At 55.5% G+C, this 13,534-nt stretch overlaps 2 protein-coding genes across 2 annotated transcripts; both read right to left on the bottom strand.

The window, feature by feature from the left end:
• Window positions 1-2,148: 2,148 nt before the first annotated feature.
• On the bottom strand, window positions 2,149-3,792 carry LBX2 (ladybird homeobox 2). Its single transcript, XM_039240168.1, has 2 exons — window positions 3,588-3,792; window positions 2,149-2,532 (listed from the first exon to the last, which is right to left on the bottom strand). Exons 1-2 carry the CDS (start codon window positions 3,790-3,792, stop codon window positions 2,153-2,155), a joined length of 585 nt encoding a protein of 194 aa, XP_039096099.1. The 3' UTR covers window positions 2,149-2,152.
• A 6,289-nt stretch (window positions 3,793-10,081) lies between these two features.
• Window positions 10,082-12,413, bottom strand: PCGF1 (polycomb group ring finger 1). The gene is made up of 9 exons (XM_039240185.1): window positions 12,266-12,413; window positions 11,733-11,838; window positions 11,433-11,585; window positions 11,190-11,261; window positions 10,962-11,067; window positions 10,728-10,761; window positions 10,550-10,636; window positions 10,333-10,413; window positions 10,082-10,229 (listed from the first exon to the last, which is right to left on the bottom strand). Exons 1-9 carry the CDS (start codon window positions 12,356-12,358, stop codon window positions 10,182-10,184), a joined length of 780 nt encoding a protein of 259 aa, XP_039096116.1. The 5' UTR covers window positions 12,359-12,413; the 3' UTR covers window positions 10,082-10,181.
• Between the last annotated feature and the right edge of the window lie 1,121 nt (window positions 12,414-13,534).

Here is a 13,534-nt window from a genome sequence, read left to right as displayed (position 1 = left end):
TTATGTGGGGGGGAGGGGTACATGTGTACTGAAAGGGCAACACAGGTGCAAAGGACCCTTTTTGTACATAATGGCAGACAGATTCTTAGCTCCATACCAGTAGTCATTATTTCTGCCCATGATGCTGTTTTTCTTTCAGTTGTCCAGGCTTGTGAGGCTGTCACGATTCATGCAATCTTTGGTCACTGGGTTAATGAAACAGATTCCTTTTTCATTACAGCTCCCCCTCACCCCCACCAAATCTGGCCCTGAAGTCTCCCGACTCTTACCTTCTGCAGCGGCCAGAGATACGCTCCTTTCTCAGGTTCCTCGCAGTTACTGGTCCACCCTACACTTGCAGCCAGATTAGCCTGCTCTACCACTGCTGTCATGTCTCTCTTCTCTGAAACTTCCAAGGACCATGTTCTATCTACAGTACAATGCCTAAATTCCTACCTTTGGCCCTTTCTCCCCTGCTTTCTTTGTAAACCATTTTGTTCTTTCAATTAGGCCCAGTCACAGTTACAGGGACAGAACAGTAGTGGCCAAAAGCATGAGCCCCTGAGTCAGACAAACAAGCAGGTTAGTGTCAGCCCCACGACTCACAAGTTTCATGACATTACCACATCTTCTTGGGCTTCTGTGATTCAGTCTCCTTACACTTAAAGTGAAATTAAAATCTGGGGCACCTGGGTGGCTCAGCTGGTTAAGCATCTGACTTCAACTCAGGTCATGATCTTGTGGCTCGTGAGTTTGAGCCTCTGTGCTGACAGCTCAGAGCCTGGAGGCTGCTTCAGATTCTGTGTCTCCCTCTCTCTGCCCCTCCCCTGCTCCTACTCTGTCTCTCTCTCAAAAACAAATAAACATTAAAAACAATTTAATGAAATTAAAATGTCATTATCTCCTGAGATTACTGTGAAGATTAATTCATGCAAATCACTTGAATTGTGCTCAATAAGTGGCAGCTATTGTCTAACATTGCCAGGTTCCCTTCTGTCTTCCAACATTGTTCACTCTCCCTGAAATATCTTCTCCCAGAACCTCCACCTGCAAGTGAGGCTCTAGCTGCCTTCCCTTGAATCCTGGATGGATCATTCTCAGAGCAATCTTGAGAATGAGTTCTGGCATCTGGGCAGAAGCACAGAAGGCCTGAGGAGGGAGGAAGGACAGACACAGTGAGAGGAGAACCAGGAAAGAGCCTAAGCCTGGTCTTCTGAAATCCGGAGGGATGGCCCTGCATGGGGTAGGCCTCTTCCCTCCCCATCACACTGCCAGAGGTGATTAATTATCAGCGGAATAAATTAGACTCAGAAATGCCCACCGGTGGGGGTAGGCTATTGACTCCACCTGCCAAGGTCCCCAGGCAGCTAATCCAAGCTCCACCTCCTCGGGCCAGGCTGGACATGGCCTCCCCACCAGCCTGCCAAGGCCACCATCCTGGGGGGAACATTTCCTGCTCAGGTGCGGGGCAGAGGTCCCAGAAGTAGGGTTGTGCCCCTTCTCCCCGCCAATTTCATTTAGCTTGTGTCTCAGCGTAGGGTTCTTTCACCAGAAGGTCTGAATCCCATTAACAAATGATCTAGGGGGTGGGGAAAGGGAGGAATCAGGCATAACGTTGTCACTTGGGGGCCGCCTAGAGGTTAGTTGAAAGGTCTTGGAGGAGGCGGGTCAAAGGCCTGCTGGTGTCCAGCGACCAAAGGCAGTCAGTAGGGGTCACCCGCAGCTACCCGTGTCCTATCTCCTTCCCCTCAGCTCAAAGTCTCCAGAGTACTGTCCTGGCTGACATGCACTGGCTCTGAAGGCTGGCAGGATGCCTAGGTCCAAATCCTGACCCAGTGTTTCTTGCTATGTGAAATGGGCATAATTATATCACCCACCGAATAGACTTGTTATGAGGTCTTAAGGAGACATCGCAGTTAAAGCGCTCAGCCAAGCGCGGAATCTGCACAACTATGGGCAGAGTTTGTTCTTACTGCTCCAGGGCGCCAGGATTGAGGCGTGGAGAGACTGAGTCTCCATTTTATTCTCAACAATTGGGAGAAGTGAGTGTCTGGACTGTGAGCCAGAGGAGGCCAGATCCACACCCTCCCTCCACCCCTGAACCCAGACAGGGCGCGGAGCACAGAGGCAAGGAGTCGGGGACCCAGGGCCCAGGGCGGCGGGGGCTTTGCCTTCAGTCGTCCACCTGTATCTCTTCTTCTGACAGGTGGTGCCCGAGGTCAGGCCGGCCAGGGCGGGGGCCTGGGGCGCCGTCAGGCAGCGAGAGGCGGCACTGGACTTCGGGGGACAGCGTGCCCAGCGAGGCCACGTCGGCCCGCATCTCCTCCACGTCGCGCTTGAGCTTGGCGCGGCGGTTCTGGAACCACGTGACAACCTGTGCGTTGGCCAAGCCGAGCCTCGCCGCCAGCCCGTCGCGCTCGGAAGGCGCCAGGTACTTCTGGAAGACGAAGCGTCGCTCCAGCTCCAGCACCTGCTGCGCTGTGAATGCCGTGCGTGACTTTCGGCGTCTGCGGCCGGCCTGGCCAGGGCCCAGCGCGCGCGGGGCGGCGCGGCCTGCGGGGATACGGCTGGGGTCAGTCTCTAGCCTGCAGGAATCAGGCATCCGCTCGAAGGAGAAGCTGTGGGGAGACCTGAGCGGGGGGGGGGGGGGGGGGGGGGGGGGGGGGGGGGGGGGGGGGGGGGGGGGGGGGGGGGGGGGGGGGGGGGGGGGGAAGCGGAGCGAGAAGGCGGACGGGAGCCAGAGATGTGGTCCCTTACTGAACTGGGGTTCGGGCCGAATTGGGAGTGGGGAGCATAAAGTGGAACGGACCACTTGGCTATGGGAGGCAGCAGGCTGAGGGCATCTTGAGGAGGCGAGGGAGTGGGAGGAGGGAGGGACTGGCCAAAGGAGACCTGGCACAGTGTCAGGCCATCTGGGGCGGGATCTTTGAGGTCTTCCGGACCCCCAGGATAAGTGGGCTTGTAGGTTGCGGCCGGCACCCGAGTCTGGCCCGGCCATGGTCAAAATAGGGAGAGCCCGGGCAGCCCGGTGTGATGAGCGGAATAGGACGCGGAGCACGCCCTTCAAAAGACTCTCGAGTCATGATGGGCACTCTCGGTTTAAGAGTTTTTAATGACAGGGAACCTCCTCCTCGAGCCCGAAAGGAGGTAGTGGGGATTCAAAGTGTAAGGAGAGGCGAAGTCCGTAGTCCCCCCACGGCGCGGAGCTAGATCACCCGGAGAGACCGAGCGTCGCTTCCCAGCACGTTCTGCACCGCCCTTGCCCTAGCTCACTCGTTTACAGCCTCTGGCTCAGGCCTTTTGTCTCCTTCTCACCGGTCTTTCGGTGTCGCGATTGCCCCGCCTACAGCGAACGGACCAACGGGTCACTCAGTTCTCGACAGACCGGCCCTTCCCCGCGGCGCTGGCGGGCTCCAGGAGCGGCCGCGGAGCCTGGGAACTCACGGAGGGCAGGTGAGGGTTGGGAGATGAAAGTCCCAGCGCGCGGGCTGAGGACAGAGGGCAGATTAGGGTGGGGGCCGTTGTGAACGCAGGGTCGAAACCGGGACCTGGAGGGGAGAGATGGGGAGAAGGCCAAGTCAAAGTGCGCCACCTCGCCTGCGCTATACCTTCAGAGGGCTCCGGAGCGTGCCAGTCAAATCCGCGGAAAGTTTTACTAGTCAGCTCCTCCAGCGCGCACAGAGGCGACGTGGGACCAGGACTCGACTCTGGAAGCTGGGACGTAGAGGGTCCCCGAGGGATCATGCGCGGGCCTAGGATGTCTGCGATGCTGAATGATGTCCGGGGTGTCCGGGGCTCTGGTCCCGAGCTCATGGCCGGCCGGGGTGTGGCGGTCCTGCCGCTGGCTGCGCTCGGCTCCGCAGCTGCCTGGGCCCCAGAGCGCGGCTCCCGATCTAGGCCCCCAGCTTCGGACCCGCCCCCCGCGCTGGGCCCAAGCCCCGTGTGCCCCTCCTCCTGCGCCCCCAACCCCCAACCCGGGGCCGCGGTGGGTCTGGAGCTGGGAGATGTCCCCGAAGCTGTATTTCTACAAGGTGGGGAGGCGCAGAGAGAAGACCCGGAACAACCTGCTATACCGAGCCGCCGAGCTGCTCTGCGCTGCAGGGCATGGCCCGCTGCACGCTCTGGACGGACCCTTCCTAGACGGCCCGCAGATTCTCTGTGTCACCGACTCCCCGCCTAGCTGCTGCTCTGGCTCATAAACTAGTCGGCAATAAAATTGCTTCCCCTGGCCCCAGCTGATGGGGATTTGCAAAATTCCAAGGAGGGAGATCAGAGCTGACCGTTCTAGGATCTCTGATCCCTCCTCAGAAGGACCTTGGTCTCCTGACCTAGTCCCCTCCTCCCGCCCCACCCACTGCGGACGCTCTTGAAGAGGTTGGCGGCTGGAAGTTATTAGAGTGGCGTGAGGGGCTGGGGAACTCGAGACTTGGAAGGACCTGGCCTGGCAGATTGTCCACAACCCGGAGTAGTGGGGATGCGATGTGTAAGCAAAAGCAGGTGAGTGGATTCCGCCAGCTCTCCGGCTGGACCCAGGCTTAGAGGCCCTGAGAAAATTAAAACACAAAGTGGAAGAGACCAGGGCTCAGGAGAGAAGACACAGCAAATCCCGAGCTAGCGCTACTCTCCTGGGAGGGGTTTTGGCCAGGGAAGACTGGCCTCCACCGAGGCCTATCAGTCGATCTGTGTCTTTGCCTCCACATTAAGCTCCTGTAGTTCAAATGAGGGTTCCCCAGCCTCTAAAGCCCAGAAACCACCCTGTAGGAGCAGCAATCCCCACAGAAAAGTGACTTGCAGGTCAGACTTCATAGACCTAACCAGATCCTGGGACAGAAACCCCTGCCAACTCAGAGACAAATCCTAAGGTCTGGGATATTCATTCCTATTTTGTGTCCTATCTTCCTCTCTTTCCTCCCACACCTATTCCAGTCCTGGGCTCACACCTGAGTGAGCACCCTACAGCTGTCCTTTGTAGGAAGAAGGGAGCTCTGGGACAGTGCTGCTCCACCAGTGGAGGACCAGCCACACAAGAGTTTTGTTCACATAAACACCCCAAGTAGCTAGGGGATTCACAGCCCAGAGGCAGAGAAGCCCCACCTCTCCCGAGGAGCTCACCATTCCTAAGGAACTTGCTTCTAAGGGATGCTTCTAGCTTTTTTTCCAACAGTCCCTCCTGGACTGTCCATTATGTCACCTTTTCTGTAGACCTCTGCACCTCCCACCATCTGTGCAATGATCCTCTGTGCCTATTCCCTGGGGCAAGCAGAGCCCGCAATTGAGGTCTCCTAAACAGAGCTTGGGAGATCTAAGGCACTGGGGCCAGAGATATTGGGGGTGAGGAAACCTCACCTGGCGGGAGGCACTAACCTGGCCTCCGAAAGATGGAGAAACACAGGGTCTTCTCGGTAATGAGTTCCCTCCAGTGACCCCTTCCATCCCCCAAACACACAGGTACTTGCATAGTACCCTCATGGCAGCCTGAGCAACACACTCTGCCCAATGGGCCACTGCTGTGTCTGAGAACAGAGCCAGGAGGCCACAGCAGAACACTGAGATGCCTCAGGATCTTGTTAATTGGTTATTAATGGTAGGAAGAGGAGGGAGGGCCAAGAGAGATCCTCCTGGCTGGAAGCCAGAGTCCTCTGAACCATTCTGGTGGTTGACTCAATCTGCTTCTTTTATTTATTTATTTATTTTTAAAATATTTTTATTTCTAGGAGAGAGAGAGACAGCGTGAGCAGGGGAGGGTCAGAGAGAGAGGGAGATACAGACTCTGAAATAGGCTCCAGGCTCTGAGCTGGCAGTCAGCACAGAGCCCGACGCGGGGCTCAAACCCACGTACCGCGAGATCATGACCTAAGCGAAAGTCGGACGCTCAACCGACTAAGCCACCCAGGCGACCCGACTTAATCTGCTTTTAAAGAGGGTCCCAGGAAGCTGCAGGAACTGCCTAGCTCATGTCCGAGGCCTGTCACCAGATGCTACAACCTTCCTCTATGTAGCTTTTTTCATCTCTTCCTCTGCTTTCAATTACTAGCGTGTTTGTGGGGAGTGCCCTCTCGAAGGGCCTTTGCCATCCTCTTTCCCTTTCCATCCTTTCTGCCTATCTCCTCCTACCCACCCCCCTGCAAACTGCAACCAGGGTCAGATAATGGGGTTTGACAATGGAGGTTGGGTAATCCCCATTTGGGGGATGAAAGGGAAGGAGAGACGCTGACAGCAGAGCCTGCTAAGTCCGTCCCAGCAGCCAGGGCCTAGTCCAGACAACGATGGGGCCACAGGAGGGGACTTCTCCCAGCCTCTGGAACCTGAGCTGGGGAGAAACCAGATCCCCGTTGGGGGGTAGGAGGAGAGTGAATGATTAATGAGGGAGATTAAGAGATTAAATCTGGGTTCTGGGCTGGAGGGGAGGCGGGTGCTGCACTCCATTGTCTTATAGGCTTCACCTACTCATACCTTCCACCGGCAAGGTCCAACCCTTCCTATCCTGGGCCTTCAGAGTGATCCACAGACAGGCACCTCCCCCCCCCCGCCCCCATTCTGATGGTTTTCCTCTTTCAGCATTCTCTAGCAGCCCCTCATGTCTCCTACTTCCTTAGATTCCCTTCATTGTCCTTTCAGACATTTGGAGTCCTCTGCTCCTTCTCCCTGTAGAGATCCCCACATTCGGAGGGACTTCCACTCCCTCAGGAAGGGGCTTCCATTCCCTTTAAGGATGCTTTCACACCTCTACTCATCAACTCCTTTCAGATTTCACTTTCCTCATTGTCCCCACCTTATCTCTCGTTCCTGGACACTGCACCTCTCACCCACCTTGCCCATATCAGCCTCCTCTCTAGCGGTTCTTTTACCCAGCCCTCCACCCCCAGAATGATTCCTCTCTTGGCACAGAGATCTGTTCAATAAACACCTTTAGTCTCCCCACGCATTCCTTTTAATTCTGTGATTGGAGATCCTCCGAAAAACGAATAACCCCCTCAGGGATGAGGGCCAGTCCCAGAGAGATGCCTGCCCACCCCTTCCCACCCTTAGGGAAGGCCGTTAGTCAATGAGAGGAGGGTGGGCCTTGAGGGAGGAAACTCGGGGCCTAGGGGCAAGGGGCGGGGCAGCAGCCGTCTTGCACACTTCAAGGGTTGTTTTCTCTTTCAGAAATCGTTGTTGAGTGAATTGAATCAACTCAGACACTTCCATTTTAGTTTCATTTCTTCTAGGGCCTCGCTCGATCCGTGAGCCCTTTCTGGCCCTTTCTGCTGGCTCACAAAGAGCTCTGAGGGTGTGCAAGCTGGGCTGGGGGAGTGCTGGGATACGCAGAAGCCTATCCTTGACACACACATATCTCTGACACAAACACACACATCAAGACTTGCTCCACTATCAGTGAAGTCCCTTTTCCCTCTTTTTCCACCTACTCCCGGCTCTGGGACAGACTGGCCCAGCTAAGAGGGACCTGTTCTCTCCTGTGCCAAGGGCAGGGGCAAATCTCGGTGCTCCCTTCCTCCAGGTGAGTGTGGATGTGGAAATGGAAGCATCAGGGGCTGAGCTGGCTACGCCCTGCAGGTGAGGACTAATGCTTCCCCTGGAAGCACAGCGAGGTCAAGGGCACCCAGGAGGGGGCCGGCTGCATGCTGGGACTACCTCATGGCAGCCTCTTTGTATGCCAACGAGCACGTTCTGGGTCACACGGCCCAAAAGAACCCTACCCTCACCCCTCACCCCCAGGCGGTGCAGATCATGACCTGAGGGGGTCTGGGTCTGTGCCATGCAGACCCCGCAGCTGGCCTGCATCAGCCCTCAGGAAATGTACCACAGCTGCCTCTGCCACCACCGCTGACAGACAAAAAGAAGGTTCTGCTGGGCCCTGGGCGAGGCCGCCACTGCATCCCAGATCCTGGCCTGAGCACCTTCTACTGCTCCTTGGCCTCAAACCTTGCCTTGTCAAATGCCTCATCCTGAGGCTTCATCCGTAGGTCAATCTTATTTACTGACTGGGCCTTCTTGACACCAAGCTCCCGCCAAACCCCAGTCAGACTACTCCCAACTCCTGCAGGCACTTAGGACCTGAAAACTCCCCAGGAATGTTTCTGTCTCCTTCCCCCCAGTTCAAACCTCTCCCTGGTGAGTCACTCCTTGAAAAGGCCCTTAAAGGGGAGGGGCCCTGGGTAGCTCAGTTGGTTAAGCCTCCGACTCTTGATTTCGGCTCAGGTGTTGGTGCTCTTTACTTGGGTCTCCTCGCTGTCAGCTACAGCGCCTGCTTGGGATTCTCTTCACCTCTCTCTCCGCCCCTCCTCAAGTTTTGTAAGTGCTCTTTCTTTCTCTCTCAAAATAAATAAACAAAAAAGAAAAGAAAATGTCCTTTCACGGACAAACTCCTTGAGAACAGCCTCAGTGTGGCATGCTTGAGTGGGCATGGAGTCCCCAGAAGAGATGGGAGTGGGGGGAGCCCTGAGATAGATATAATTCATCCCAAACCTCTAGATATATGTTGGTGTAGAGGTAGGCGCAAAGGAGTGGAAAAAGCCCTGGTCCTGGCAGCGAGTGAGTTTTCTGGAGGAAGGGACACTTGGACCTTGAAAAGACAGTGGAGTATAGGTGTGGGGGACAGGCATTCCAGCCATGAGGCTCGAAACATGGGAGGCTTGGGGAATCCTGGAGACTCTGTCAGGGTGGTGGTTCTGCAATGCCCCCCACCCCGGTGCTTGTTGTCTGCCTCTCACAGCTGTGGGCTCTTGCTTTCTGCAGCCTCCCACATTGTGCTTTTTCAAGGTCTAAAAGCTTCATCTGTGTGGAGGGAAGCCCAGGTCCGCTGTGCACTGGTTGCTATGCTCAGTCCCTTTAACCCCCGCCCCAGTCTCCGGCTCTCAGCCAGTTTGGACCTCCTTCACTGTACGCCTCCTCCAGGTCTTCTGCCACCCCATCTCGAACACTGGAAGCTCTGTGCCTTCAGCCCTCACCAGCGAGGCACAATGACCCCTTTGAATTCATGAGAGTCAGACTTGGCCAGTGTAAGATTTAGACTTTAAACTTGAGTTCTGAGGGCGCCTGGGTGGCTCAGCTGGTTAAGTGCCCGACTTCGGCTCAGGTCATGATCTCACGCTTCGTGGGTTCAAACCCCGCGTCGGGCTCTGTGCTGACTGCTCCGAGCCTGGAATCTGCTTCAGATTCTGTGTCTCCCTCTCTTCTGTGTCTGACCCTTCCCTGCTCATGCTGTCTCTATATCTCTCTCTCAAAAATAAATAAAACATTTTAAAAAATAAAATAAACTTGAGTTCTGGCCACACTTATGCTGCCTGTTCCATCCCACCAGTCCCAGATTCAGCCACAGCCTGTTAGCTTCCTTCAGGAACTTGCTTCCTCCTCCATCTGTTATAGTCCCAGTCAGGCAAGTTTCTGACTACCTTCCTGAGAGGCCACAGAAAAGGAAGACTAGCTTAGTTTATTTCCAGAGCCCAAGGCTCATGGCTGGGCTCATATAAAAAGGAATGTTTGCTGAATTAATCAAGGGAGTTAACAGCCTTGCTGCTTCCCTTTGTTACCTGAAGGGGCCTTTGCTCTTGGACACTAATTTCCTCACCTCATCCTTGCTTCACCTAGTCCAGGTACCTGAAGGACAATCATGTCTCCAACTCAACACCCTTGTTCTGTGTCCCATCCTGAATTTTTCTTATTCCTTCCATAGTGCAATTCTTGGATTTTTTTTTTCTTTAAAATAGCACTCTTTTTCAGTCCTTCAGTGGCCACTGTCCAACCCTAGCCCTACTCTCACCACTCTTGAATCAGAACACCTCCACTCAAGCCTACAGCATAGGCTCCAACATTCAAGTAGGGTGAGAGCTCCCTTCCAGGAAGCCTTCCCCTTCCCTCTGCGTGCGCACGCACACACACACACACACACACATGCGCACACACACAAGCTGGTATGGGTAGCCTGTTTCCACTTAACTCACCTTCTGAGTTTTACATGTATAGGGTCCTCTACCCTTCTCCTTTTGGCAATTCACTGAGGGGCCACGGACATAGAGAGACCCTCTTTCATGATGAAACAGAGGATTTCTAAGGGAAGCAGGACACAGAACAAAGCATGAATACGTGGAAAGAAGAAAAAAGATGCTTTTTAAAAGTTTTTATTTCAAAAAATATAGCCGCAGTTAATTTCACATAAATATCTGGGGAGGGAAGGGGACAGGGATGTGGTGGGGGCTTGGCCCCTACCTCCTCTTCTCTTTCACACTGTATTGTAAAAGCAAAGGGGATGGCTAAGGAGAGAACAAGCAGAGGCAGTAGTCAGTGGGAGCAGTCTTCCCCAAAAGGACCCCTCAGCACATTCCTGCCCTGAGGACTGCCTTGGCCCTGGCTCACCTTGCCGAACCAGCGGGAGAGCCATATCTGCTTCATGGTCATGTGATCTGGGAGAACTTCATTGTCAAAAAGGAGCTGTACCTAGAAGGGAGATGGGGGGCAGTTTTAGGAACTCCTCTCTCATGCTGGTCAAGAACTACCCTGGGCCACTACGGACTCTTCCAACTCCCTTTGAGCCTCTCCCTTCCTCCAAAAAACCGACTGTGGGAATACTCACGTGCTGGGGATTTAACATTAAGCGGTGACATAGGACCCTCCGGAGATGACGAACTTCAGCTCTAACAGAACATCTAACATATTTGTTCTGGGGATACGGACAGAAGGCAAGGTGTGTGAGGGAGGGGCCATGGGGAGGTGAGTCTCCTCAGAGAGGCCCTCCCCTCAGCCCCTCTCACCTGCAGGATGCTTTTATTCTTGTCCTTGCCAGAACTATGGGGGGAAACAGACACAGGTTAGGAGCCCTATCTTTCCCATCCCTCACCCAGAGCCATGAAATACTCTCTTCGAGGAAACAGACTTCGAAGACTCGAAGTGAGACTCCCCCTCACTGCTCACCCTCTCACCAAGCCCCTCCCAGGTTTTGGGTCACTGACATTGTCACGGCAGACAATTCATGACCTGACACTTACCTCAGCCGCTCCAGGCAGAGACTCAGCTGCTCATCATATCGATAGTAGTGGGCTTTAGAATGGTCGAAGCTGCTGAAAGGGAGGCCGAGGTTGCTCAGGGCTGGCTCTAAGAAAGAGTAGTGAGGAGAGTGGCACAGATTCCATACTCCTTTTTCCCCAGAGAGCAAAACTGGGCAGGAGGAATGCTCTGGGGGCTTTACCTCACCCTCCTGCTGCCAAGGGACATACCTTCCCCACTGGGCTGGGTGACCCGGTCCAAGCCTCGGGACTGGTAGAATTCTCGAATCCGTTTCTCTTCACCTAGAAGGGAGGGAGGGTGTGCGAAGTAAATATTAGCTCTCCGTCATACTTTGTCCCTCTCTGGATGTCAACCTCTTTACCTACAGGATTCCCACCAAAACCTTTGTCATCTCAAGCTGCCCCCCACCATCAGTCCTCTAGAGACCCCTCAAAGTGAGGTTGGTCACTCACTGTCTTGTAAGCCAGGCACTAGCTTGTATACGATGTCCTGCATGACCCGGTCCAGTTTGAGGTTGAGCAAGGGCTGTGTCTCGTGGATCTTGATGTTGCACATGGGGCAGTACTTACTGGTTTGGAGATATTTCACAATACAACTCTTGCAGACTGCAGGGGAAAAAAGCAGGCTCTCTGGGAATGGGGTTCATGGTCCGGATAGGGTGTCTTGGTGGTAGGGTCAGGCAGCCAACAGTCTGGCAACCAGCTTGGTGGGGACTAGGGCCTGAAGAACCAGCCAGAGTCCAGGGCACTCACAAGTATGAAGACACTCTGTGATGGTGGTAGCATCCACGAAGTAGCCGGCGCACAGACAGCAGACGATGTGCTCATTCAGGTCTTTGATCTTTACTCGGACCTCCTCCTGCGGACACACTGCCCGTCAACGACCATACCCTCCAGCCCCAAATCATACGCCTTCCCAGCTGCAAAGATGCTTCTTTCATCACACCCCACGGCCAAGCCTCGCACCCTGCGCGATCCGCAGGGGATTCGCTCCCGGGAGCTGACACTCCCCCTCCGCCCAGCAGGGGGCTCCGCGCACAGCTGGGGCTCCTTTCCCGTGGACTCGTCCGACCTTCCTTTCCCAGGGGAGACTACACGACGTGGGCGGCACAATGCGCAAGCGTCCTAGCTCGAAGTTTGGCAACCCGATCGCAATCGCGCAGGCGCGCTGGGCACCCAGTCTCTGCGCAAGCGCACTGGGCGCCGGGCCAGCCACCGCCCGTCCCCTAGCCGGCCCCAGTTCGCACCGCTAGCCGACCACAGCAGTAACCCCGCCGCCCCTGCACCTCGTTCCGTAGCGGGTCCATCTTGTACACTGACTGGAGCTGGTTCCGAAGCCTCATCGCGATCGCAATCTGGCCCCCCTGAGGAGACGCCATCTTAAAGGCTGATCCCGGCCTGCCACTTCCGGTGCCGCCTGCAGGGCGGGACTTGTCGCCCAGCAACGAGGGCTTAGGTCTTTTCGGATTCGCTGACCCTCTGTAAGGCCCCGCCCATGTCCCTTTCTCCCCGTGTGCTCACCTGAGCCCCACTGGCCCCTCCCCCTCCTCAATCCGTAATTAGGGAGTGGGGGGGCGTGGGAAGGGGGTCCTATCTCATTGACCTCTTGTAGTAATCATCATAATAGACCCTACCCGACCGCGGGACTAACTTTTGGAGCCCGAAAAGACTGCTCCCATCTACCCCAAAGGGCCCTGCGGTCTCTGGCAGCCGCTACTTAGGGTCGTCGATCTTCTGTGACCACGACCCTGCTAAAGAAGCCCCTCCGGGGTCTTCTCCTAGTAAAGTTGCCCTCGTCGGCTGACGCGTCCGCGTTACGGAGCTTCATCCGGATGGCGGGCCTTCTCCGGCTCCACGGCGGGAGTTTCTCGCGGCTTTGCGGAGTCTCGGAGAGGGTGGCAGGGAGGGAGGGACCCCCAGAGACTTGGTAGTGATCTTATTCCGCCGCCCCCCCATCCTCCCCTGCCGCCGGGGTTAGTGGTGGCGGCGCGGGGAGGGGGGGGCAGACCCTGGTTAATGATGATGATTCAATCATCGGCGCCTGCGGAGGCCTGGGACAGACTAATGCAGAGCAGATGCCGAAGGAGGAGGGGAGGAGGACTAGGACACTACCGCACACAGACACGCTGAAGCAGCGAGCGCCTGCAGTAGCATAGGCCCAGCCCCGAACTTGGAGAGGACGCAGGAGCTCTAGACCGTGTCCGCTGCCATCCTTAGGTGCTTCCAGTCCCAGGTCAAGGATTAAAAACCAAGGATAAGTTTACTATGAAGTATTAGCATCAAGTGCAGTGGCAGATTCAAGGGAGAGACTCCAAAGGAGACCACCAAAAGCTTTCTGGAAGAAGTGAGACTTTGGGTGGTCACAGTTCAGAGAATGGGAATGGAGTGGGTGAATAAGACGTGTGGTGGAAATAGAAAAGAAAGGCAGAGTCGAGGGGATCGACCAGAGGGAAGGATGGGAAGAGGCAGAGGTGTGAATGTGAGAGTAGTGATACAAGCGGGCCTAATGGAGCTGGGACTTTAGCCTGAGGGCAGTAGGGAGTGAGCAGACCATT

This window comes from Hyaena hyaena, unplaced genomic scaffold (assembly GCF_003009895.1).
Source record: "Hyaena hyaena isolate Hyena2069 unplaced genomic scaffold, ASM300989v1 scaffold_168, whole genome shotgun sequence".
Taxonomy (NCBI): domain Eukaryota; kingdom Metazoa; phylum Chordata; class Mammalia; order Carnivora; family Hyaenidae; genus Hyaena; species Hyaena hyaena.
This window is presented reverse-complemented; position numbering and strand designations above follow the sequence as displayed.

Coding starts and splice junctions, on each gene's coding strand:
- LBX2 (XM_039240168.1), bottom strand. CDS start 3,792: ATGAGCTCGGGACCAGAGCCCCGGACACCCCGGACATCATTCAGCATC. Junction 2,533..3,587: donor CGCTCCGGAGCCCTCTGAAG/GTATAGCGCAGG, acceptor GTATCCCCGCAG/GCCGCGCCGCCCCGCGCGCG.
- PCGF1 (XM_039240185.1), bottom strand. CDS start 12,358: ATGGCGTCTCCTCAGGGGGGCCAGATTGCGATCGCGATGAGGCTTCGG. Junction 10,414..10,549: donor TAATGTTAAATCCCCAGCAC/GTGAGTATTCCC, acceptor TCTCCCTTCTAG/GTACAGCTCCTTTTTGACAA. Junction 10,230..10,332: donor TCTCCCGCTGGTTCGGCAAG/GTGAGCCAGGGC, acceptor TTCTCTCCTTAG/CCATCCCCTTTGCTTTTACA.